The 24,756-nt window shown below is 41.7% G+C and overlaps 1 protein-coding gene across 7 annotated transcripts in view; it reads right to left on the bottom strand.

Moving 5' to 3' along the window:
• Positions 1–24,756, bottom strand: part of AAK1 (AP2 associated kinase 1) — a 167,354-nt gene that overhangs the window by 87,286 nt on the left and 55,312 nt on the right. For all 7 annotated transcript variants that reach the window (XM_057740643.1, XM_057740644.1, XM_057740645.1 and 4 more), the window contains exon 3: positions 10,474–10,592. In XM_057740643.1, the coding sequence (XP_057596626.1) occupies positions 10,474–10,592 (119 nt within the window). The remainder of the gene's footprint in view (positions 1–10,473; positions 10,593–24,756) is intronic.

Raw genomic sequence — 24,756 nt, 5'->3', positions numbered from 1 at the left:
AAAATGTGGTCCACAAACATCTTCTGGGTAGAAACCAGTCCCTAAGGAGATAAGGAGCTTGCTCCAGGACATAAATCACTCAGGTCACTAAAGATGACTTTTTTTTTTCCTGATGAGACTTCACCTATAAGGGAAGCAGTTAACTGATTTATATACTGATTTACACCCATACATTTATAGCTTATTAATTTTTGACAAGGATGCCAAGATAATTCAACGAGGAAGAGAACAGTCTTTTCAAGAAATGGTCCTGGGACAACTGGATATCTGTATGCAAAAAAATGAAGTTGGATCCCCACCTCACATTCTATATAGAAATTACTCAAAATGGAACCAAGCAGAACCCTGCAAGGCCCCCCAAGTACAAAACTGAGTAGTTAATGATTAGGACAACAGAGTCACAGACTCAGTGTCAGATATATATTCCTTAGTTGTTTTACAGATACTATAACTGCCACCAGAGGGAAAAACCTAACAGCATGATGACCAGACTGCAGCCATGACATAAGCTGCTTCATCTTGAGCAGTACTGAATCTATGGCGAGCACAATTCCAAGAACTGGCCTCAAGAGAATGGGATTACCGTTATTGCTCATAAAAATCCATATCTTTGAGGGCATCAAAATAACTGTAGCTTGCTCCGCCCATACATGTAAGCGGGTAACTAAAATTGTCAGCCAAGAGATGCTACAAAACCATGCTGACATCTTCACTCTGAGAATATGGTGCCTTCTGTCAGCATGAAGTTACAGAAGAGGGACCTCTGCCCCTAGTCCCATAGAAATGGAATGATATTTGAGAGTGGGGAATTGAAAAGAGCTCTTTTGCCCCTTTCCTGTTTGCCCATTTCTGTTCCCCTCTAACCTTGAAAGAACCTAATTAACCTGTTGGTTCTTTTCCCAGATAAAAAGAAGTAAGAATGAAGAACTAAGTAGTTAAAGAATGACTAGCTCTCTACCTGCAACAGCCCCCTTAGCAATCAGGTAAGATAATATCTGAAGAGAGAGTCAGCCAGCCTGCACGCAATGGAAGAATGATGCAGAACCCAACCTCGTGCCTCAATTATTCACTGAGATTTTTTCCCCCACACCCCTTTCTCTTTAAAAACTGTCATGGTTGAGTAGAATCTCTGGAGTTGGTCTCGGGACATGAGTCCACTTTCTCCCCACGTTGCTGGCTTTTCTGTTTATAGCACCTTTCCTTTCTATTGACACTTGCCTCTCAATTATTGGCTTTTGAGCAGCAAGCAGCCAAACCTGAGTTTGGTAACAGAAATGGACAATAAATCTAAAAGCTCCCCAAAGAAATATATGTGCAAATATTCCCAATGTTGGATTAGGCAATGGTTCTTAGATATGACACTTAAAGCATAAGCAATCAAAGGAAAAATAGATCACTTCATCAAAATTTTAAAAGGACACTATCAAGAAAGTAAAAGTGCAAAGAATGGGGAAAAAATGTGCAAATTACACATTTGATAAGAATCTAGTATCCAGTCTCTTAAATTATAAGACTCTAGTATTCAGAACTCTTAAAACTCAACAATAAAAAGACAACCCAATGTAAAAACTGGCAAAGGATCAGAGTAGACATTTCTCCAAAGAGCATTTGATTAGCACATGGAAAGATGCTCAACACCATTAATCATTAGGAAAATGCAAATCAAAACCATAATGAGATTATCACTTTATAACCATGGCTATAATCAAAAACAGAAACAATAAAAAATGTGAGCAAGGATATGCAGATTGGAACCTTCACACATTGCTGGTAGGAATGTAAATAGTGCAGCTGCTCTGGAAAACAGTTGGGCATTTTTGCAAAAAGCAGAGTTACCATCTTACTTAGCAATTTCACCCCTAAGTAAATACCCAAGAGAAATGGAACATTATGTTCACAAACACTTGTACACAGATGTCCATAACAGCATTATTCATAATAGCCAAAGAGTGGAAAAACAACCCCAAATGTACATCAGGATAAACAAAATGGGGTATACGCATACACTGGAACATTACGCAGTCATGAAAAGGAATAAAGTACTGATGCATGCCACAACATGGATAAACCTTGAAAACATGCGAAATGAAAGATGTCAGACACAAGAGCTTATTGTATGAGTTCATTCATAAGAAATGTCCAGAATAGGAAACAGAAACCAGATTAATGGTTGTCAAGGACTGGGGTAAGGGGACGCGATTGCTAATGGGCGTGGGGTTTCCTTTCGGGGTGATGAAAAATAATTCTGGAATTTGATCCATGCTGATGGGTGAATGACCTTGTGAGTAAAAATCACTGAATTATACTTAAATTATATTTATATTTAAAAGGATGAATCTTACCTCAATTTACAAAGAAAGGTAGTATAACAAACTGGGGGGAAAATATAATAAAACACACAAGGGGGAAAAAGAAAAAGAAAACAAGATCCTTTGAGTAGCACAGATCTAGAGTAACCCGGCAGACCATGCGTGAATCCCTGCATAGCCTTTTGACAAGAAGTTTGCTGAGATTACTGTCATTTCCTTGGGCCCTCAGCCCATCACTGTTGATCTTCTTTACATCCAGCCAAAAACTTCCTCTTCCTGATTCTGGACTGACCTCTTCAGAACAAAAAGAACAAGTCTAGTCTATTTTTTCACTGTCCAAACAACTGAAATATTATTATTTAGGCCCTAAGTTTCTTCTTCTCTAGGTTAAATATACCCACTTTCTTTGACATGGTTTTTAGTCACACCACCATTTTGGCTGCTCCCATGTTTAAATGCTTTGCTTTGTCGATACCCTTTTTGTAAGAATGGCCCCAGAAAGTGAATGAAATATGCCAGGCCTGGTCTGACTCATGCAGGGTAGACCAGCACTATCACCTTCTGTTAATTCTATTAATTTAGAAGTACATTCTTTTTTCTCTTGGCAACCACATCATATCAAGTTAACTGACCACTAAAATGCTTAAGTCTTTTTCTACTCATGCTGCTTTTCATCTCTACCTTCCCAGAACTGTGCTTGTAAAGTTGATTAGAATAAAATAAAAATCCAAGTATATGACCTTACCTTGCTATTTCATCTCATTAGAATCAGTCCATTGCTCCAATTTTAAGGATAATTTTGGATCCTGATTCTATGATCCAATGCAGTTGCTATGTCTTCCAACTTTATATTAGGCACATAATTGATAAATGTATCTTCTATTTCTTTAACCAAGTTATTTATTAAATGTAAAATAACATGAAGTTAATGGTAAGCTGCAATGCTTTTTTCTTCAAAGTTTCCTCCAAATTAATAGCAAATCATTGATCAGAAACCATTATAAACAGTAGCAATTACCCCTAGCATCCAGCCTAGACACTCCATCTTACTCACAGATCTCTGCTGAGTGCCCTTTACCCAAACAACGCAGCCCGCAGTCACTGGATCTATGGCACTCCCCTGAGCTCCCTACCCAAAAACCTGCCCAAAGGAGGACATGACGTTGATGGGACACGGCTTGTTCTTACTCAACCTCAAGGCTCTTTGGATCCCTGCTTACTCACCTAAGTTACTACAAAAGAGCTCAAAATTTAATTTTAAAAAATAAGTAACATATTAACATTCAAAAAGCAACACAAAACGGTATTGATGAACTCAGTGGTAGAGGAAGAATAAAGACGCTGAGGTAGAGAACAGACTTGAAGACATGGGGAGGTGGGGGAGGAGAAGCTGGAACAAAGTGAAAGAGTAGTAGTGACATTTATATACTACCAAACATAAAATAGATAGCTAGTGGGAAGTAACCACTTAATACAGGGAGATCAACTTGGTTGCTGATGACCTAGAAGGGTGGGATAGGGAGGGTGGGAGGGATGCTCAGGAGGGAGGCTCGAGAGGGAGGGGATATGAGGATACATGTATAAATACAGCTGATTCGCTTTGTTGTACAGTGGAAACTGGCACAACAGTGTAAAGCTATTATATGCCAATAAAGATTGAAAAAAAATAAAGAAAAGAAAAACACAGTAGACAAGTATTTTCAACTCTAGTCCACATCCCCTATAGGCAACCCTCCCTCTTTCTTCCCCTTCTTCCCTTCTGCCCTTCCTCTTTCTTTCTCTCATCCTTTCAGTGTTTTTTTTTTTTCAAGAAAATTCAAATAATATGTATTATATACACATATATAACTCTTACAATCTCTGAGAGCTAGGGCTGGGGTTACAGGCTCAATTTGACAGAAGTCTGAGCCTAGCATGAATTAAAAACATCACACAGGACTTCTGATTAAAAATAGTAGCAAATTGTTTTTAAGCAGTAAGTTGAATACATGCATTTATCTTTGCTTCCTTCAAAGCTTTACTAAATGATGTAAAGTGTTTATTTTTAAAAGGCATAAACAGAAGACTTCTGTTTCTGGGAAAGTAAAGTAGATGTACTTTTCCCAATTTCTCCTGCTAAGTACCCCTAAATACTGTGTACATTATATATGAAACAGACATAATAACAAGAGTCTGAAATGTGAGTAGAGGAAGGCAGATTGGCTACGAACTTTGGGACCCAAAGAGCAGAATGGTGGCGAGCTGCCTGGATTTTCTTTTTGCCTCATGTTTCCTAGACTGAAAACTGAAGAAGCCAGCAAACTGAAAGCACCAATGGGTGCAGACCAAAAAAAAAAAAAAAAAAAAAACCACCACCACCACCACCAAAAAACCCAATGAAAGCCTGGCTTTCCAGTCAGACCCAGAAAAGGGGCAACCCAGTAAGACAGAACTCATAGAAACTAACTGCTCTATGCCAGCCAAAAACCACAGGAAAAACCTGCAGCTCCACCCCAGTCACTTCAGCAAACACCAGGTGGAGAGCCTAGACTTCCATCCTCATGAGTCTGCAACAAATCACTCCAACCTACCCTTCCAGGTGGGTAGTGGTAGAGAGGGCTGAGGAGGGAGTCAGGACCTTCATCTCTGAGATGCTGTGAGAGGAGGCCAAGTGAGTGGACCTCCAAGAGGAGGTCAAGACTTCCACAACCACCAAGTGGTAACAAGGTCAACTCCCACCACCACGGTGTCAATTGAAGCCATACGGGGAGCAGCAGCAAGGCAGTCCTACTTCCTAGCCAGGGAAGGCGCAGTGGAAACCTAACGGGGAACTGGAACTTTCACCCCAATCCAGTAATGAGAAGCACCTTCTGGGGTGAAAACAGAGGCCCCATGGGAAACCTGAACTTCTACCCCTGCCTAGTAGTAACAAGAGGGTACTCCCCAAACTCCATCAGTCCCCTGCCAGAGCAGAAACCAGTTACAACAGAAGGTTTACATAAGATCCAGAATCTCATAACACAATATGAAAATGTTGGTACTGTTTGTCACACCAAGAACTAGGAAGATCTCAAACTTCATGGAAAAAAAACCGGCAATCAATAGATGTCAAAATGAAGATGACTGAGAAGACAGAACCATCCAGCTACTATTTTAAAGCAGTCAAGACGAAAATGCTTAAACCAGCAATTACAGTGATGCTTGAAACGAATGAACAAATAGCCTCAGCAAAGAAACAGGAAGTGTCATCAAAAACCCAGAAAACCTAAAGAAGAAGCAAATGGAAATTTTAGAACTGAAAAACGTAATAACCAAAGCAAAAAGCACAATGGATGGGCTCATCAGCAGAATGGAAGGGACAGAGGAAAGAATCACTGAACTGAAAGATAAAACAATAGGAATTACCCAGTATGAGCCAAAGACAGCAAATAGATTGAAGGTGGGAAAAAAGGACAAAATTAATATGCATAAGTCCATACGGATATAAACAAATGATTGAGAAGATAAATAAATGAGAAAGAAGTGCAATAAGGTTAGAAAAGTTAAACAGATCAGAAAGGAAAAAATAAAACTGCCTCTATTTGCATATGACATGGTGGTCTATATAGAAAATCCTAAAGACTCGAGAAAAACATTTCCAGAACTAGTAAACAAGGTCAGCAAGGCTACAAGATATAAATAAACACAGAAAAATCAACTGATTTTCCACATCCTAGCAATAAAAACATGGGCACCAAAATTAATTATCCAATACCATTTATAATCACTCAAAACAAAACCAAAAACCTAGGTACAAATCTAAGAACATGTACAAGGCCCATATGCTGAAAACTACACAATGCTGATGAAAGAAATCAAAGATGTAAATAAATGGAGAGAGGTGTCATGTTCATTTATTGGAAGACTAAACAAAGAAAAGATGCCATTTCTCCCCAAATTGATATACTGGTTTAATGAAATTCCTCCCAAACTTATAGCAAGACATTCTGTAGATATAGATAAGATTATTCTAAAATTTATATGAAAAGACAAAGGAACTAGAATAGTTAAAAAACAATTTTGGGAGAAAAAGAAGTAGGAGGAATCAGTCTGATTTCAAGACATAAAGCCACAGTAATCAAGGCTTTGTAGTGTTGGGGGAGGGATAAACACATAGATTTATGGAAAAGAACAGAGAATAGAGAAAGGTCTGAAGATCAACCCTCACAAATAGACCCAATTGATTTCTGACAAAAATATTCAACGGAAGAAAGACAGCCTTTTCAACAAATGGACACCCACAAGCAACAAAATGAACTTCAACCTAAGTCTCATGCCTTATATAAGGTTAACTCAAAATGGGTCACAGGCTTAAATGCAAAATGTAAAACTCACAGAAAAAAAAATAAGAGAAAAATCTTCAGAATTGAGAGCCAGGCAAAGAGTTCTTAGAAATGACATCAAAAACACAATCCACAAAAGGAAAAACTAATAAACTGGACCTCACCAAAATCCAAAACAAAACGAAAACAAACCAACAAGAAGGTCTTAGAAATTAAAAAAGCCTAATATATAAAAAAATTCAACAGGATGGTTGAATATAAAGCTGAGAAAATCTGCTGGAATGTAGAGAGAAAAGACAAAGAAATGAAAAATAAAAGGAAGAAAACAAAAAATCAGAAAATCAGTTCAGGATAACTAATATCCAAATACCGATAGTGAAGGAAGACAGAAAAGGAAATCATCAAATGAGATAAACTAAAAATCCCCCCACATAAGGGTGAGTTTCTAGATTAAATGAGACCACCAAACAACATAATAAATAAAAAATGTATACACCAAGGTATATCATTAACAAATTTCATAACACTGTAAACAAAGAAGAATTTATAAATTTCTGGGAAGAAAAAATAGGTCACATCCAAAGGACCAGGTATTAGAATGACTTTGGACTTCCCAAAGCTCAACAATGAAAGCTAAAATACAGTAGAGCAATGCTTTCACATATCTCAGTGAAATGATTTCCAATCCAGAATTTTATATGCAAACTATCACATGTGTGAGTGTAAAATGAAGACATTTCCAGACCTGCACGTTGTCAAAAATTTACCTACCATACATCAGGAAACTCTTGGAGGATAAATTCCATCAAAATGAAAAAGCAGAGCAAAAACAGAAGTCAACAAATCTAATAAGAAAGAGAAGCAGGGCTTCCTAGGTGGCGCAGTGGTTAAGAATCCGCCTGCCAATGCAGAGCACACGGGTTTGATCCCTGCTCCAGGAAGATCCCACGTGCCGTGGAGCAACTAAGCCCGTGTGCCACAACTACTGAGCCTGCACTTTAGAGCCCATGAGCCACAACTATTGAGCCCCTGTGCTGCAACTACTGAAGCCCACGTGCCTAGAGCCCATGCTCCACAACAAGAGAAGCCACGGCAATGAGGAGCCCGCGCACCACAACGAAGAGTAGCCCCCACTCACCGCAACTAAAAGAAAGCCCAAGCACAGCAAAAAAGACCCAACACAGCCAAAAAAATTAATAAATAAATAAATTTATAAAAAAAAAAGAAAGAAAGAAAGAAAGAGAGGCAAAGAGAATGGCTAGAAAATTCCAAGATAAGACAGTAAATTAGGCCTAGAGAGCAACCAACCTAAATTCCATCAAGTCTGAAGACTGAGAGAGACTTCTTCAAGAAGATAAAACAGAATACTAACTGTGTTCAAAAGTATTTCTTAAATGATTTAAACAACTTGGGGAGAGTTTGAAATTAAATTGCACAAAAGTACACAGAAAACTAAGATTTAAAAAACCTAAAAAACTAACAAAAAATAGGACAATTATCAATTCCAGTGAAAGAAGAATTATGTAAGAAAGGAAAAGTAATCATAGTCCACCGAGAAGATTCAGCAAAAATAATGTTTTCTTACATAATAATGTAAAAACTAATACTAATATAACTAACATATTGCCAAACTTACTGTCATTTTGGAAGAATGGGAGATGAAAACAATGCAAGTATTGCAGGGAAGGGCCTGCAGGGGATGAAAGAGAGCTAATGTTTTACTTTCCATAGTATGTAATGCCTAAAATGGAGGGGGAAAAAAGAATTAGCTGTATCAGCCTGCTATTTATGAATATATCAAGTGAATCCACTAAAAGTGATGGCCTCTGGGACCTTGCAATGGCATAGGAGGACCCCTCAGGGAATTGCTTGATGTTTTTTGTAATAAGCTTATTAGTTCAACTATTTGAGTATTTAAGTTTCGAAAAAACAAAAACTAAAAAACAAAACAAAACTCTTCCAGCTAATACATGGCTGGGCCAGAACCTGAACCATGTAACTTAATGCCTAACCAGGTCCATTAATTTGTGAGCTCCTAAGGGGCCCACGTCTCCTTGGTCCCTTAACTCCAACACCTGCCCAGCACAAAGTAAGCCCTCAAACACGTTTCTGAATGAGTGGGTGAAAGTTAAAGAGTGGGATTACTCTCTTAACACCAGAAAATGAATGAGAAAGGCATTCCAGGCAGAGGAAAAAGCAGAAGCAAAGAGAGGAAATGGAGTGTGAGGGCTGAGCAAGGAAGAGGCAAGGTGGGAGGAGGAGGAATAGCATTCAGAAAACACTGGGTGGAGGACGGGAAACAGTGAGCAGTTATTTGGAGCTGAGTGGCGGGGAGTGGGAGGACACTGGTCCCTTGCGATGGATCCACGTGGCCCTGACTGTATGTACATAAGCCTTGGGGGTTTTCTGTTTGTTTTGCAATGATGACAGCAACACTTATTTCTACCAACAGTTCCTTCCCAGATAGTTTCAGCTTTCTGGAATCTACATAGTACCACGCTCTCTAAAATCCTGAGTTGTACAACTTGTTACTGTAAGTAGCCACTGAAAGGGCAACCCCAGAAGGGCAAGCAAAGCCTGGTGGAATCCCTTACAATGCCATCCTCGCCCATTTTTTTGGACCTCTTTCTGCTCTTACCAAGAGCAGTAAAATGCAGGGCACAAAGGAATCCTCACTTCTAGATGAACATGTGGCTATGACCATTATTCATACATTCATTTCACCTAAAGTTAGAGTATTTTCTCTATGTCAGGCAGTGTACTAGAATACAACGTTTCTGATTTTAAATGTTATTTTCTAAAGGCAGAATTACTTACAAAAAAACAAGATAAGCAATATAACTGGCATAAACAAAAGTACTGTGGAAACACAAACACATACAAGACTATCCAAATTTCTTAAATGTATAATGTCAAATAGAAGTGAAAGAAAGAGACAACTCAAACTCCCATATACCCGTCACCCTGCTTATACAGTAATCAACGAACTGCCAAACTTATTTCTCTTCTAAATCCACTAGTTTAATTTCAAGAAATCACATTATTTCATCCACAAATATTTCATCCTATATCTAACAGATAGGGTCTCTTTCTTTAAACACAATATGAACCTAAATCTTGAAAACATTAAGTTTTTAAAACGTGAGATATAATTAATATGTAATAAAATACACAGATCTGAAGGTGTTCAACTGAGTTCAGACAATTGTATAGCCATAACCACTACCCAAAACAAGATACAGAACAATTTCCACGACCCAGGAAGTTCCCACATACCCTTTCTAGTGAATTTTCCACACCCAGATAGCCACTTTCTGATCTCTATTACCACAGGTCACTTTTGCGTGTTCTTCGACTTTTATAAATGGAATCATAGAGCATGTATGAGTAAGCAGTTTCTAGGACCAAAAAAAAAAAAAAGAGAAAAGCATTCCTAGGGAAAGAACTACATGCACAAAATATAAAGGTGTGGAAGGATATGTTTACTAAAATTGGTGGCTGATAGATGATAAGACTGAAAGAGGAGGTTCGTTGGGAAGCTAGGATCTCCATAGTTAATTCTGGGAACCAAGTTGTTAAGTACATTTCCCCAATGCCTCAAACTATTTCTCTGACCTGAAAACTGGTCGGTTCTCCCACTATGCTCCTTTCTCCTCAACTCTCTAGCTGAGAGTGACCAAGGCAGGGGCAGTGCCCTACACCCCACGGCTGCTCACTCCCATCTTGGGCGAGGCCTCTCTACCATCTCAGGGAAGGGAAGAACCGCCCTCCCCACCCCTACCCCCCATTTGCTTTCTTATGAGAGGGCACAGTCCTTCCCCCCATTTTAAACAAGCAATCCCAAGTCTGAGGGGCAGCCTTACCATTATCTGGATTTCTCTCTTGCACACCTGGAGATCATACTCATTGTTGACAAACATGCGTTTCAAGGCACATTTCATCCCATTGCTTGTCCTCACCAGAAACACGATAGCAAATCCACCTGTGAGAGAAACACACATACAAGCGCTCTTGAGTCATGTTTGAAAAGCCAATCAAAGGACCATGTGGGCTTCAGGTTGCTGATGTCACAGTTAATGGTACTGATGCCATCGTCAGCTAAGCCTGGGGCTGGCCTAGCATAGAAAGCATTCTTAAGATTCTGGGGACTCAGAGGTATCACTTGTAGGATTGGGTAGCAAGTCAGAAGACTGTTCCTAAACGCCTATCAAAAAAAAAAAAAAAAAAAAAAGGAAGAACAGAAATTATCTTCCAAAGAAATTATAGATAAACAGACGAACGGATGAAAAAGAACCAATAACATTCCAACTGCTATCTTAGGCACTTTGAGCTCTTGTTTAATTCATACCACAATCCTGTGAGGCCAAGTGATAATTTTTCCCTTTACGACAACAAATACTAGCTGAAGAAAACAGAGGCTCAAAGAGATCAGATTCAACAAAGGACTTCTTTAAAAAAAACATAAGTCCAACACTTAAACAGAGAGACTTGACGATTATTTCAATAACTGCTCTAAGAATAGCTGGCAATTAATTTCAAGAATCTCCTTCTCCTCTTTTCTTCTCATCCTTCCTCATCCCACCCCCCAACTCAAATCAACAACACACTTTGAGGATTCCTCCTGCCCTCCCTACCCCATGGGCTGTTGAGAAGACACAGTTAGGAAAGTGCTACTCTACACAGCAGACACCAGGCAAGTATGACGATTACTGGGGAGACTCTTTAATGTCTGCACTAACCCTTCTCTAAAAGACAGTTCATAATTCATTAAAAGAAGGTACTGTAACTCCAACAGAAATTCTTCAGTGCTCTGAACTGGTTACACCTTAGCGTTCCACAAGTTCTTAGAACTCCTAACCTCAACCTCACTCCCCAAACACTGTATGAGGCGTTCAGTGCCACTGTTAAGAGGGGTTTGGGTAGATAAGCTGCAGCAAAGCTATCAAAGTTGAAGGCTCTGAGATAAGCAGCAGTCATATTGGATACTGAGTCCATCTGCCTGCTCACACACCCGCATAATTTAGCTCTGAAGTATCCTGTGCATTGACCCTGGGTAGTGAAAAATTGCTAGGCTATTCTTTGCATGGAGGTGATGACTAACTGGATAGAGCTGAACACAGAGAGAAGTCAGCAGTACTAGAACTTGAGCTGAGGTCATAGCACAGTATTGGGGCGAGTAGCCAGATGCAAAATTGATACAGGGTAATTAGCAGTGATTATAGACACCTCAGGCCTGAGATATAAGACGTGGGTCCCAACCATTCCAATCTAAATATTTTGAAACTCAGCAGACCTAGCAGTACCTGTCCATTGATGTTCACAGTATTTCCTGTTGTATCTTTATAATCTGTTCTTTTTCAAAATAACTCGAGTAGGATTCTGTTTCATGTAGCCAAAGAGCGCTTTACTCATAAAGCACTGTTGCATGTTTTCTTAAAATACACAAATCTTGTATTAAATTTTTTTAATGGGCTCAAATATTCCAAATGTGCATTTTGATAATGATTTATCAGATACTGCATGTTTGTATATTTCCTGTCACTGTGTTCTGCAGTACTCAGATAAACACTAAAGTTTGCCATACAATCTTTCATTTCAGCTGTCATCTCTCTAAACTCTGTACATCAATAACATTTTCCATTTTCTTGTAACACTTTGACATCCACTCATACTGCTCAACTGTCAATTTAATTCTATACTTTTAAGTATTTACTATAAAAGTTTTTTAAACCCTAGCATGCATTGACAAGTAGAGGTTTAACTGCACATGCAAAAAACCCCTCAATTCTAAGATACATATTTTTTACATTTTAATTTTTAAGATATCAGAATTTTTTTGTAATAAATATGTACATTTAAAGCAGTGGCATTTGTCTTCCTTCCCCTCCTCCCCCAAAAAAACCATTAAACTCATGATGTGTCAATTAAAATTGGGGAAAATGAAAAAATAAATAAATAACATTGGGAAAAATGATAGTATAAATTATAAAATTTCTATGTATAGTCATAATTGTTTTGTGAATAATAAAGTGGGTTTTCATTTTACAGATCTTTTGAATTAAAAAAAAAAATCACAGGACTACAGCCTTTGTACCAGTAGTGCTTCTAGAGAGCCTTAAGTCCAAGCATTTTGCTTTATGGGGAGAGGAAGCAAGTGAGGCTTAGGATCCCGTGGCTAGTTATGGGCAGAACCTAGACCAGTCTCCCTGTCCTGATTATCTAAAGTGTTCTTTCCACTTCACTCACCTTAGTGAAAATTATGCAATACTCATGTAGATAATAAGGAGACACCTGACTGTCCTGAAGAACAAAAGTGGGAATGACTAGTTCCTACAGTTCTGTGATGCATGGCACCACTAAAGAACAAGGCAAGCCTTTAGAAGCAGGTTGGTGATATGGCAGTTTGAGATAACTGCCACCAGGTGGGAGCAGTGCAGCTTTCTTCGCTGCAAAGCAAGATGACCTTTCCAGACCGGACTGAAGAAAGGGGTCAGAGGCCTCCCACGTGATACAGTCAAGCACAACTGGTTGAGAAGAGCAAGCCCAGATCCTCAAAGTCTGTGACCAACATAAATCTAAAGGCAACACAATGAACCACTATGCCTCACAGACAAAACCACATTTTAGGCATCTATGCCAATAAAAGGGTTTATTTGCAGGTAAGAATCATTTAAATCAGGGCTTCTTGATCATGAGAGCAAAATCGAAGCCGGAAAGGATCTGTCCATTTAAAGATGTTAACCACTTTCACAGTGTACTTGACCAAAGGGAGTGTAAATTTAAGATAGAGGGCAGACAGCGTGACTTGAGACAATTCTCCACCACAGGCCCACATCCATCACACAGATCAGGGTTAATAAGATTCTCAGCCACAGCTAAAAGAGGCTACCGGGATGACAGAAGGCAGCTCTAAGACTGCAACAGAGGTACTTACCTTAGATTGAATTGCATCCCTAGATCTTGATTAAGTGGAAAAATCTAAAGCTGAGCTGGGGAGAGTTTGGACAGAGGTAAGAAAAGCTAACATTCAGCAGAGCCTGTGCCAATTGCTCTGCCTACTGGCATTTTTTCAAACACGAAGATAATCTCCATGATTTTACTGAAATCCATTTCTTGGGAAAATTCATGAATTTATTGAATCATAAAGGGAAAAAGGATCTGATCCATTAAGTGAGGTAAGTGAAAGAGGCAGGATAATTTTGACACAGACACACTTTTACCTATTAACTTTAAATACAGAAATATTTCTTACTTGCACAAACAGACATGCTTTCTCTCACTTTCCCTAAAATACATAGCCCTCTTGGTCTTTCTCCCTCTAATTTTTGATGATGTGGATGGGTACTTACCACTCACTATGAGTTTAGAGATTTTGTCTGCGTGGTTCTCCTCTGTATCTTCATGCCCTAATATAGTGCCTGACACACAGTGAGCCCTCAAAAATGAATTAACTCTCCCCTTAATGTTTCTCCAAAGAATAGAAAAGGCTACAGAGAGTGGTGGAGACTGTGGCAAAGCAAAGCATACGGCCCACGTAAAGGAACAGCTACTATATAGCTCAACATAATTATTGCCACGTAGGAATACAGACCCTGTTCTATCATCAACACTTGGTACTACTGGTCTTCTTATTTTAGCTGTTCTAGTGAGTGTGGAGTGATATTTAATTGTGGTTTTAATTTGCATTTCCCAATAGATCCTTCATCATTTAAACTCTTAGGATTACCAGCTTCTCACTTTCCTGATAAAAGGCTTTAATAAACATAGGATCATGGAGTCGCCAATGAAATTACTGAGATAACTTGGACTTCTACCTCTCAAGCAAAGATAACAGAAATGCAAGTGAGAATTTGTAACACACAGAAGGGGGATTATATAATTTCTAAAATCTCTTTCAATTCTGACATCAACAAGAGAGCATGGTCATCAACATCATTCTCTTGACTGAAATCTTTTAAACACAACCTCTTCAAGGAGCCTGACCATGATATTCAGCGCTGGCAATGGGGCTTTTGAAGTAAGTGTAGTACCTCTCCTGGCTTTATCTCAAATACTAAATTGTGCTAGCTGGTAACAGGCCCTGGGGGCTGCTCTGCATGAATCAAGACACCTGTGACGGGCTTCCTAGGTGGCACAGTGGTTGAGAATCCACCTGCCAGAGCAGGGGACACAGGTTCGATCCCTGCTCCAGGAAGATCCCACATGCCGCGGAGCAACTAAGCCCGTGCGCCACAACTATTGAGCCTGTGCTTTAGAGCCCGTGAGCCACAACTACTGAGCCCATGTGCTGCAACTACTGAAGCTCACATGCCTAGAGCCCGTGCTCCGCAACAAGAGAAGCCACAGCAATGAGGAGCCCACGCACCACAACGAAGAGTAGCCCCCACTCATCTCAACTAAAAAGAAAGCCCAAGCACAGCAAAAAAGACCCAATACAGCCAATTAAATAAATAAACTAAACAAAACAAAAACAAAACAAAACAAAAAGACAAAGTGACTCCACTTAGCAAGGATGAGTGAGGGCTGGGGAAGGAAGGTGATTGGGAAAAGAAGGAAAACACCAAACTGATGATCTGAGCAGTGACATGCACAGAGACAGGAAACAGCTGGGCAGAGAATGAGACTGATTAGACCACGAGACAAAGAAGCCCAACATGGTGCTGAGACAGGGTTTCTGCATTTGCTGCCAAAGAGGTTTTTGGTGGATATTTAAAACTCGGGCCTAGAGTCTGGGCACTAAAATCTGCCGCTTGCTTATTTCCTGCAGGTAAAAAAGAACTTCATTTCCTATCGTAAGTCCCAACTACACCTTTAGGAATGGCTTCCACTTGCGCGAGATGAAAGGAGACAAACCAGAGCCGGAAGTAAAATGAGGAAAACTTCACCCAGAACCACACTCTGCTCGTGTCCTCCACTTAGCCACCTTACAACTTCTGTTTCCCTTTCAAAATAAGGGTTAGCCCAATGAATGTTGTTTACTTAATGCAGTTTCTCTTGGAATTCCTTGAGAAAGATAAAATTAGCATAAAATAAAACAGTCTCCTGAAGCTTAACTAAACAATCAGACAGAAAACCCAGTTAAAGTGGAATTTATCCGGGGGAAGTAGACGAAAGGGCAGCACTGGACAAGTTGCTGATTTCCTTGGTCTCTATTTCCTCAACTGCAGAAATTAAGACAGAATTGGTGGTATTTAAATGAATGCGTTCCTCGGAGACCTAGGATTACAGGAGACGCTGCAGTGGGCCCATGAGGAGAACGTGCCTCCACTTAAGAGTATGGCTCTGTGCGCAGCTTCCTTTTATCTGCTTAATATTCATTCTGAAAAAGATGCTAGGAAAAAAAGGGGGAAAGCTCTGCTTTAAAGGAGAGAAAAACCCAAAGAATATTCTGTAGCCCTATGTAAAAGTATTTTATAAGGATAAAAGGACTACAGCACCGCAAGTCACGCAAACGGCCCCTACTACAAGCCTACCACAGACACAAAGGTGCACAGGCAGCTGGGGACGGGGCGGGGGGGGGGGGGGGGAGGCCACCATGTCCACTTTACGCTGAGACCATGGAGTATTCCTTTAGAGTCCAACAGCTGAGGTTTAAATCCCAGCTCGACAAAGCCACAGTCTTACTGAGGCCCTGCCCTCTCACCTGTCAAGGGTGCCTGAGAGCTACCTCTTAGCTTTGGGGATGATTAAATGACAGGCAAAGCACCAAGCACACAGGAGGTATGTGATGAATACAGGTGTTCCCTCCTTACCTCCTCCCCACCAAAATCCTTTCTATTTGTGTGACAGATATTTGACTTATCATAAAGTTCTAAATCTGGAGTATCTTCTTGAGATAAAGGGTATAAACTCAAATACCTACAGGGGCCAGACAGACCACCTAAAGGAGGGAAAGAGTCCACGTATGACAAAGTGTACAGAAGGAGTCTGACGACGGGAGATCGCGGGGAGGGGTGGGACCACGCAAACCAGGAAGTGCATGCCCAGCTTACAGGGCAGCCGCTCCTCACGAAGGCCTGCTGATGCCATGGAGAAATGTGGGCCGAGGGTTGCCAAGTTTTTTGATTTCCAAGAGAAGCTAGATTTTTAGGAGAAATCTGCTTTTTAAATCCTGGCTACAACTTCAGAGAAGCTCTTCACCCCTATGCAAGTTAAGAAAACATATTTCCAGGCTAGGACTGAAGGAGACAGCCCTGCCTCGACCTTTACAAGAGCTCTATGAAGTAGCAGGACATGTATGACAATCTCTGCTTGACTATCTGAGAAACGGAGGCAGGGAGAAAAGCCCACGTGGCCGCCCCAGTTCCACCACCTAGAGGCAGGGCCAGGACTGAAAACCAGGCGGACCAATTCCTGGTCCTGACCTTGGTCCACTCTCCTCCCTGTAGCGGACCCTACAGGACACCTCCATTAATAGGGAAGGTAAGGGAAAAGACAGGGTGAAAGGCAAGGGGCCTGCCCAAAGCTCGGCCTCCCTCACTGGCGGAGTGGGAGGGAGAACTCAGGTGCACGGCCTGCAGTGTTGGTCAGCTCCCAAGGGGAGGGACGACCAAGAGGCAGACAAACACCCATCCACAATTTATTCAAGACAACTTGGCCAGAAGTTTCAGAAGGAACAAGAATTTTCTAAACTCTAGAACAGATGGCAAGGAGCACAGCAAAGATTCTGCAGGAGAAAAGGTCAGTTTGAAGCATTTGTCAGCACTGATTTCAGCGGGGACTCGGGGTTTGTTTTTTAACGTCAATCTCTCCTCACTTGCCTCAAATTAAAAATCGCCACGTGCCAGCTCCTTCTGGGGAACATGTCAGAGCAGTCCCTTCCCCAGGCAGAAAGCACACCCAGATGGGGGATGACTTGAGGTACTCAACTTCCTCCCTCCCCACTGGGAGCTGTGGGCACAGAGTCAGACACTGGCTAACTCTGGCAGTGATGCAGAAGCATCGACGGAACCCAATCAAGGCCACAGCCCAGGATGAACACGGGACAGCTGGCAGCTGGCTCTTCCTTTCCAGGGCTGTAACAACGGGGGAGCACCTCCAGTTCAGGGGTTCTCTTTTGGCACAAGTCTTCAAAATAAAAAAAAAAAAATAGACATTTCCAGAGAAGGCACCTGCCTGCCTGGAACAAAAGATTAGTTTAAGAAAGCAAGTTGGCTCACACACACACCAGAGGCTTGTGAATTACTGCACACAGAACCAGAGCACACCGGACCTGGCCTGTCATCCACTGAGACCGACCAGAAGAGGCCCTTTCCCAGAGCCACCGGGCCCACCTTGTCTCAACTGTTTCCGTGGTGTTAGCTGTCTAGCAAACCTAGAGAGAGATGGCCAGAGACATCAGCACGGCCATACCCTTTGTTCACTGACATCCCCAGATCACACTGAGCCATTCTCTCTTCTCTATCATCACAAGCCAGGGTGATCGTATAAAAACAGAAATTGAATATTATTCTCCTGTTTGAAACTCTTCAGTGGCTTCTGGCCCTTCTTAGAAGGAAACTCCAAATGCTGACATGGCCCAGAAGGCACCACATGATAGGAGGTGATCTCTCTCTCTCCAACCTCATTCCCACCACAGCCCCTCACTGCTCACTGTGTTCCCGCCACAGTCGCCTTCTCTTTTCCTTGATATTGCTTGTGCCCCGCGTGACCTAAAGATCGCTGTGCGCGCCTCTCCCTTTGCCCTATTCACCTCACCCTTGGCCTGACCAGCTTCTACCAATCAACCTGCAAGTTTCAGGCTAGATGCGACCGCCTTGGCTGGGTCTCCCCTGACGGCCCCTGGCCCCCATCCCCTCTTCTGATCAGGTTACATCCCTTGTTATACACAGCACCCTCCTCTCTTCCTTCAGAACGTATCCGGAGTATAACTAAATACTTAGGTAGGTAATTCCTGGTTTGATGCCTTCTTTCCTTGAACCCTGTAAACTGCACAAGGGCAAGGACAGCGACTCACTCTCTGCGTCATGCAGCACAGCACCCACTGCATAAAAGGTCCTCAAGTGTTTGCCTAGCACCAAAACAAAAACCAAACAAACAAAAAACACCAAACCAGACCAAACCACACTACACAGTGCTGTCTTTTCAGAAGGCTAGAATCTAGTATGGGGTAAAAGGGACACAATTTGACAAGGTCCCTGGGTGATGAGGCAGCCCACCCCATCAGAAAACCCTGAGTGCGTGGCCCGGTACAACGGAGGGTCCTCTGAGACTAAGCCAACCAGACAGTATCCTGGGGTAATGCGCTCAAGGTGCATTTTTACAGAAATCTCTGCGCTGTCACAGAGTGGTACTCGTTCCACCTGTGATCCCTTCTTTTAAAAAGAACACTTGAGCTGGAAATGAAAACCCTCTTCAGTTGAGAAGGAAAAGAAATCAAACATCCCCACACTCCATGCTGCCTCATCCCTCACCTGAAGAAGTGGAGAACTTCTCGGACATGAACTGTCTCACCCTAACCCCCACCCCAAGCCACTGGTGCCAGCAATCTTCTAGTAAGTGGTGTGCAAACCAAGAAGGCAGCTGGAGTCGGGCAGAGGGTGCAGCACCTGTGCCCGGGTCCGTCAGCCTCCAAGCTCTGGCTCAAATCATGTCCACCAACATTGGATGTGGGTTACTGGTCTGCATTCTCCAAAAGGGAACTGGGGTTTCGGCAAAGCCAAAGTTTGGCTGACATTCTCTCAGCTTCCAACTGTTAATTCCAGAGCATTCCACTTTAACTTCATGCTTCAAAGCGTCCTTCATTTTCTGCACTTTGTGCTTTAGTAGCAAGATTGGTTAACTAGCTCTGTTCCAGAAAGAGCATCCCGTTCCAGAAAGAGCATTTTCTACTGTGGTGATTTGAGCTCAGCAGCCAGGGTAAGCTGTGTCTTCATATAAAAGTTTTCTTTTCTTTTTTTAAATAAATTTATTATTTATTTATTTATTGGCTGTGTTGGGTCTTCGTTGCTGCACACGGGCTTTCCCTAGTTGCGGCGAGTGGGGGCTACTCTTCATTGTGGTGTGTGGCTCCTCTTTGCCGTGGCTTCTCTTGCTGCAGAGCACGGGCTCTAGGAGCGTGGGCTTCAGTAGTTGTAGCACATGGGCTCAATAGTTGTGGCTCATGTGCTCTAAAGTGCAGGCTCAATAGTTGTGGCACACGGGCTTAGTTGCTCCGCGGCATGTGGGATCTTCCTGGAGCAGGGATCAAACCCATGTCCCCTGCATTGGCAGGTGGATTCTCAACCACTGCGCCACCTAGGAAGCCCTAAAAGTTTTCAATTCTTTAGGTTCCATTAGAACTGATCTCCAGACACATCTGCTTCATCCAGGTCATCCGAATCTGCCTCGACCCTCCTAGCCCCCATCCTGGAAAACAGGATGACTTTTTCTCAGCTCCCAACAGTTAATCACAGAGCATTCCAACCTAACTTCATACTAAAGCCTTCCCTCTGGGGTTCAGGACATCTGACTGTACTACCCATCACCGTCATCCACCAGTCCCTAGGTCATGGCCCCTTACCCAGTACTTGTGCACCAGTTTACAATCTCCTCCCCGTCCCAACTCTCACCATCACCCATGTTCATTTCCCCAAGTCTTCACAATTCTATCCCCTAAACCTCTCTGGAATCCACACCTCTCTTTCATCCCTGATGCTCCTTCATACACTTTTCTTTTCTTACCAGAATTAAAATAGAATCCTAAGTTTCCATGCCTTGGATCTCTTTCCATTCTAAAATTCATATCTAAAAACGCCTCTTAAAAGCATTCATTAACCCCCCAAAGCCAGAATAAAGACTGAATTCCTTAACACAGCAGTACGTTAAGAACCTTTATATTTCCCCCATTTTACTGTGAAAAATTTCAAACACATAGCAAAATTGAAAAGATCATACGGCAAACAGCCATATACTCACCACCTAGAGTCTACAATTGTTAACATTTTGCTACACTTGTTTTATCACATATTTATCATCTTTCTACCCAAACATCAACTCATTCTTGATGCATTTCCAAGTAAGGTGCAGACCTCGGTGCCCTTCGCTCTAAACACTTCAGCATGCCTATCTTTAACTAGTATTCAGAATTCATAGTTCTTTTGTGGGGGTCGGGTAGAAATAAAATCTGGTTACAGTGAAATGTATAAATCTTAAGTGTATTACTGGATGAATTTTGATAAATGCATATACTCATGTAACTCAAACCCCTATCAAGATGTAAAACCTTTCCATAACACAGAAAGTTCCCTCACAGCCCTTTCCAGACAATGCCATTCTCATATCCCCCCTAGAGGCAACCTCTGTTTTGATTTTTTAAATCTATTTCTAGTTTTGCCAATTTTAAAACTTCATCTGAATGGAATCAGAGAGTATGTGCTTTTCTGTGTAAGGATCTTTTCCTCATCATAATAGTGTACACTGTTGAGTTTGTCGCTTTTACTGCTGACCTGTTTATCCTTTCTCTTATAGACAGACACAGGTTATTTCCTATTTGGAGCTATTATGAACAAAGCTCTCTACGCCTTCTCGTACAAGTCTTTTTGTGTTGTATGTTTTTATTTCTCTTGGGTAAATACCTAATACCCAAGAGTGAAAGTGCTGGGACACTGTGTAGGTATATATTTAATTTTATAAGAAACTGCCAGACATTTTCCCAAAGTGGTTATATCATGTTTACACTCCTACCAACAAGGTATGCTCTAGACCTTTATAATCTGAACACTTCCCTGTCCTCGCCCGGCTCTATCTCCCCATGCTCTCTCCTCTACCACCAAGCTTTCAGAACTTTCTTTTTGCATGTCATGCCCCCTGCCTAGAAGACCCTGACCCAAACCTCTGCTAGATAAGAGGAGTTGAAGATTGCTGAAGTAACACCTCTTCCATGAAGTCGTCCCTTTCCCTGATAATCACCCACAGGCTTTCCTATAATCACACATCTGGCCTGCACCTCTATGGCTGCACGCCTCACAGTGTGTTGTGACTCCCTGTGAGACGTTCACCTGCCCCACGAGACAGGCTGAAGCAAAGAGGGAGCCGCTTGTTTTCTGCCTTGGTAGAAATACCTGTTATGTTATCAAAATACTTTATTAGATACTAAATGATACTTTATATTTTTTTTCATAAAGTATACTATGTATACTTTAATGGTATCATTAAATACCGGTTTAAGGACTTTGAATACTATGAAACCGTAAGGACAACATTCTACGTTGTTCTCTAGGTGGGGCACTTGAAAAATAAGTCACCAACGAATATTAAAATGGCAAAAAGAGCTTATTTCTCTTGAAGTCCTCAGGGCTAGACAGTGTTTGGTACATGGTAGATGATTAACAGATGTTTCATAAATTAATAGCAATCCAATAATGTTGCTTCCCTGCTCAAAATACTCCTCTTGCCTGACCACCTACAAGATAAAATCCCACCCCTACACAAGGCCCATCAGAATCTGGAGCCCACACTGAACTGAGGGCCTGGCCAGTATCCTTGGGTACCTTGGTGCTTTCTGCTTGTATTCTCTGTCTGGAATGCCTGCTTTCTCTTTAGTTAGTAAATGAGTAGCTGTAAGTCCCAGTACAGCTCAAACCCAGGCCTCCTACATGAACCCTGACCTAACGGAGTGCCCATCCCTATTTTACTTTCTCACCCTGATTATATCCACTTGTCTGAATACCAGTCTTTCATGAGGACTATATTTTCTCAGAAGGCAAAGATTTTACTTTATTTTTATTCACTGTAGGAAACACACTGGCCTAGCTTACCATACCCTTCACCCCATGCTGAAATAATGATTAGATACGTGACATCAAGTGGCTCCCTTCCTCTGGCCATCGCTACCTGGACCAGGAGGGGCAGCCGGCACACATTCTCTCTTGAGAATCCGAGTAACAACTCAGGAACTGGAATCATGCGGACCAGGCTGGCAGCTACTGTCAGTCACATACATGCTCGAAAATAAGCAGAGAAGAGTGTTTTGCAAAAAAAAAGGCAAGGTATCAGAGCAGACACTTGGAAGAAGCTGCAATTTGAGACTATGAGGCTGCAAGGGGAGAGAGATGGGCAGAAGAGACACATGATAACTTTCCAATACTCACAAAATCCAGCTTCACTTCCTGATGTTGGGTTCTGGAAGGTTCCCCTATATTTATTCAATGCATTCCTTTTGACTTACTCTAATTTGAACTAAATTTTGTTCCTTGCAACCTGATGACCCTCATACACCTTGTACCAGTATGTTTATAAAATACACAAGTTCTGATACAATCTAAATTTTAATAATTTTAACCAAACAGGCTCCTTTAACAGAAAACATCCAGAACAGAGCGTTAAAACAGCACATTAAAAATTGCACTTGAAGACTGAGAATTTTTAAGTTAAAAACTAGATTTACAGTAAAATAGAGCTTTTATTAACATATAAAGGTTTAAGGAAAAAAAAGGAAGTAAGTGGTGAAAATCTATCTGGGAAAGGACAAACGGACATGCTCTGCGCTGTAACCTTTCTTGGGCTCACAGGTCAGGGTTAGGGAGTAGGAGAGACAAGGTCCCCAGCACTCAAAGCAGTCATCATTTGAGGATGCCGAGGAGATGGTTTTTACCGGGGATCATTGGAAAGCAATCATAAAGAAGAGGATTTAGTCCTCAGATGGGAAGGCACTGACAGGGTGGAGTCTTTCAAATTAAGTGAAAAAAGAGCTCAGCCATGGACCAACGTGGGGAGGCCTGTTAAGAAGCTAAGTCTCCAAAAGGCCCTGGAGCACACCAGCACCAAACAATGCACTGAATCCACGCTGGCGAAAACTTCCTCTGCCTTTGGTGTAAAACCAGGGTTGAGACTAGGGTGAGCAGAGTGAAACACTTGCTATAGGTACAAAGAGACAAAATCAATATTCATGATTTTTTCCTTCTGACTCAGGCTGCAGTACAGCTGGACACAGCACTGTGAAACGGATATTTTGTTCACCATGGTTTCTTGCGTTCATTTTTATCTCTTAAATATTACATAAAAATATTGATGTTGATTACTGAGTTTTTGGGTGCTCTCTTCAATTCTGCACTGAGGTGAGTGCCTCGCCCTAGCCTCGGCTCTATGTGAAACTGCTGCCTGCACAGTCGAGAAAGCGGCCCAGGCACTATACTGTCCTTCCATTCTGCTCCACGGAAGACCTGAGAGCTCAAGACATTCCTCAGGGGGGGAGACAGAAACTCAGTGAGTGACTCCGAAAGAAGTGGGGGCTGAGAAGCAGGAAGAAAAACAGAACTGTGGAGTCAGGCTCTCAGTGGGAAACTACAGCGATGCAGTAAAACTCCAGGGATGGCCTGCTCCCAAGCTCCCCTGGGCACAGCTGAGATCAGACTAGAATCAGGCACCAAACATAAAAAAACCAAGCTTCACTGAAGCAGAGACCAAGCATTAACATCCTAGATACCAAATGAACATAAGCTCATCAATTAGATCGATAATGAGTACCAACCAGAATAGAACAGAGAATATGGGTTAGGGAGAAAAGTGTGTCTTCCAATAACCAGAGTCTTGGTGGGGGTGGGGGCGGGCGATGGGGGATGTCTCAACAGAGGGTTGAAGAAAGAGGCTGCAGGGTCAGTGCAGAGCAGCCAGAAGCCTAGGGGAAAATATCTGAAGCTTAATTAGGAAAGTGCTCACTCACTTGGGAGCCAGGACAGGAACCAGGAGAAACCAAGATGTCACAGGGTTCTAAGAGGTTTATGCCCAACAAGGAAAGGAAAGAGATCTGAAGAACAGAGTCCCAGCCGACTTGGAAGTAAGAGTACTGGACAGAACCCAAGCATCCAATACTATTAAGGCTATACCTCAAATAAAGTTGAAAGGAGGGAAAAATGAGAGCTGACTATTGCCCAAGTTGTATCAGCAAGCAGTCTAAGTTAGGTAGCTGTACCTTCTGGTAGGAATGTCAGCAGGCATTGCCTGGAAAGTGACACGGAAACATGTATAAAAAGCCCAACACATCTTTTGTCTTCAAAATTTCACTTCTGGGAATCTATCCTAGGGAAATAATCTGAAATATTCACAAAATGTGTACCAAAATGTTCAAGACAAAAAAATAATAAACATGATAAATGGAAATTACTTAGATATCCAATAAGAAAAGATTTGGTTAAAAAAATTAAAGTTTGTTCATACATGAGAACACT

This window comes from Hippopotamus amphibius, chromosome 7 (assembly GCF_030028045.1).
Source record: "Hippopotamus amphibius kiboko isolate mHipAmp2 chromosome 7, mHipAmp2.hap2, whole genome shotgun sequence".
NCBI lineage: Eukaryota > Metazoa > Chordata > Mammalia > Artiodactyla > Hippopotamidae > Hippopotamus > Hippopotamus amphibius.
The sequence above is the reverse complement of the archived record's forward strand: the minus strand, read 5'-3'. Positions and strand labels throughout refer to the sequence as shown.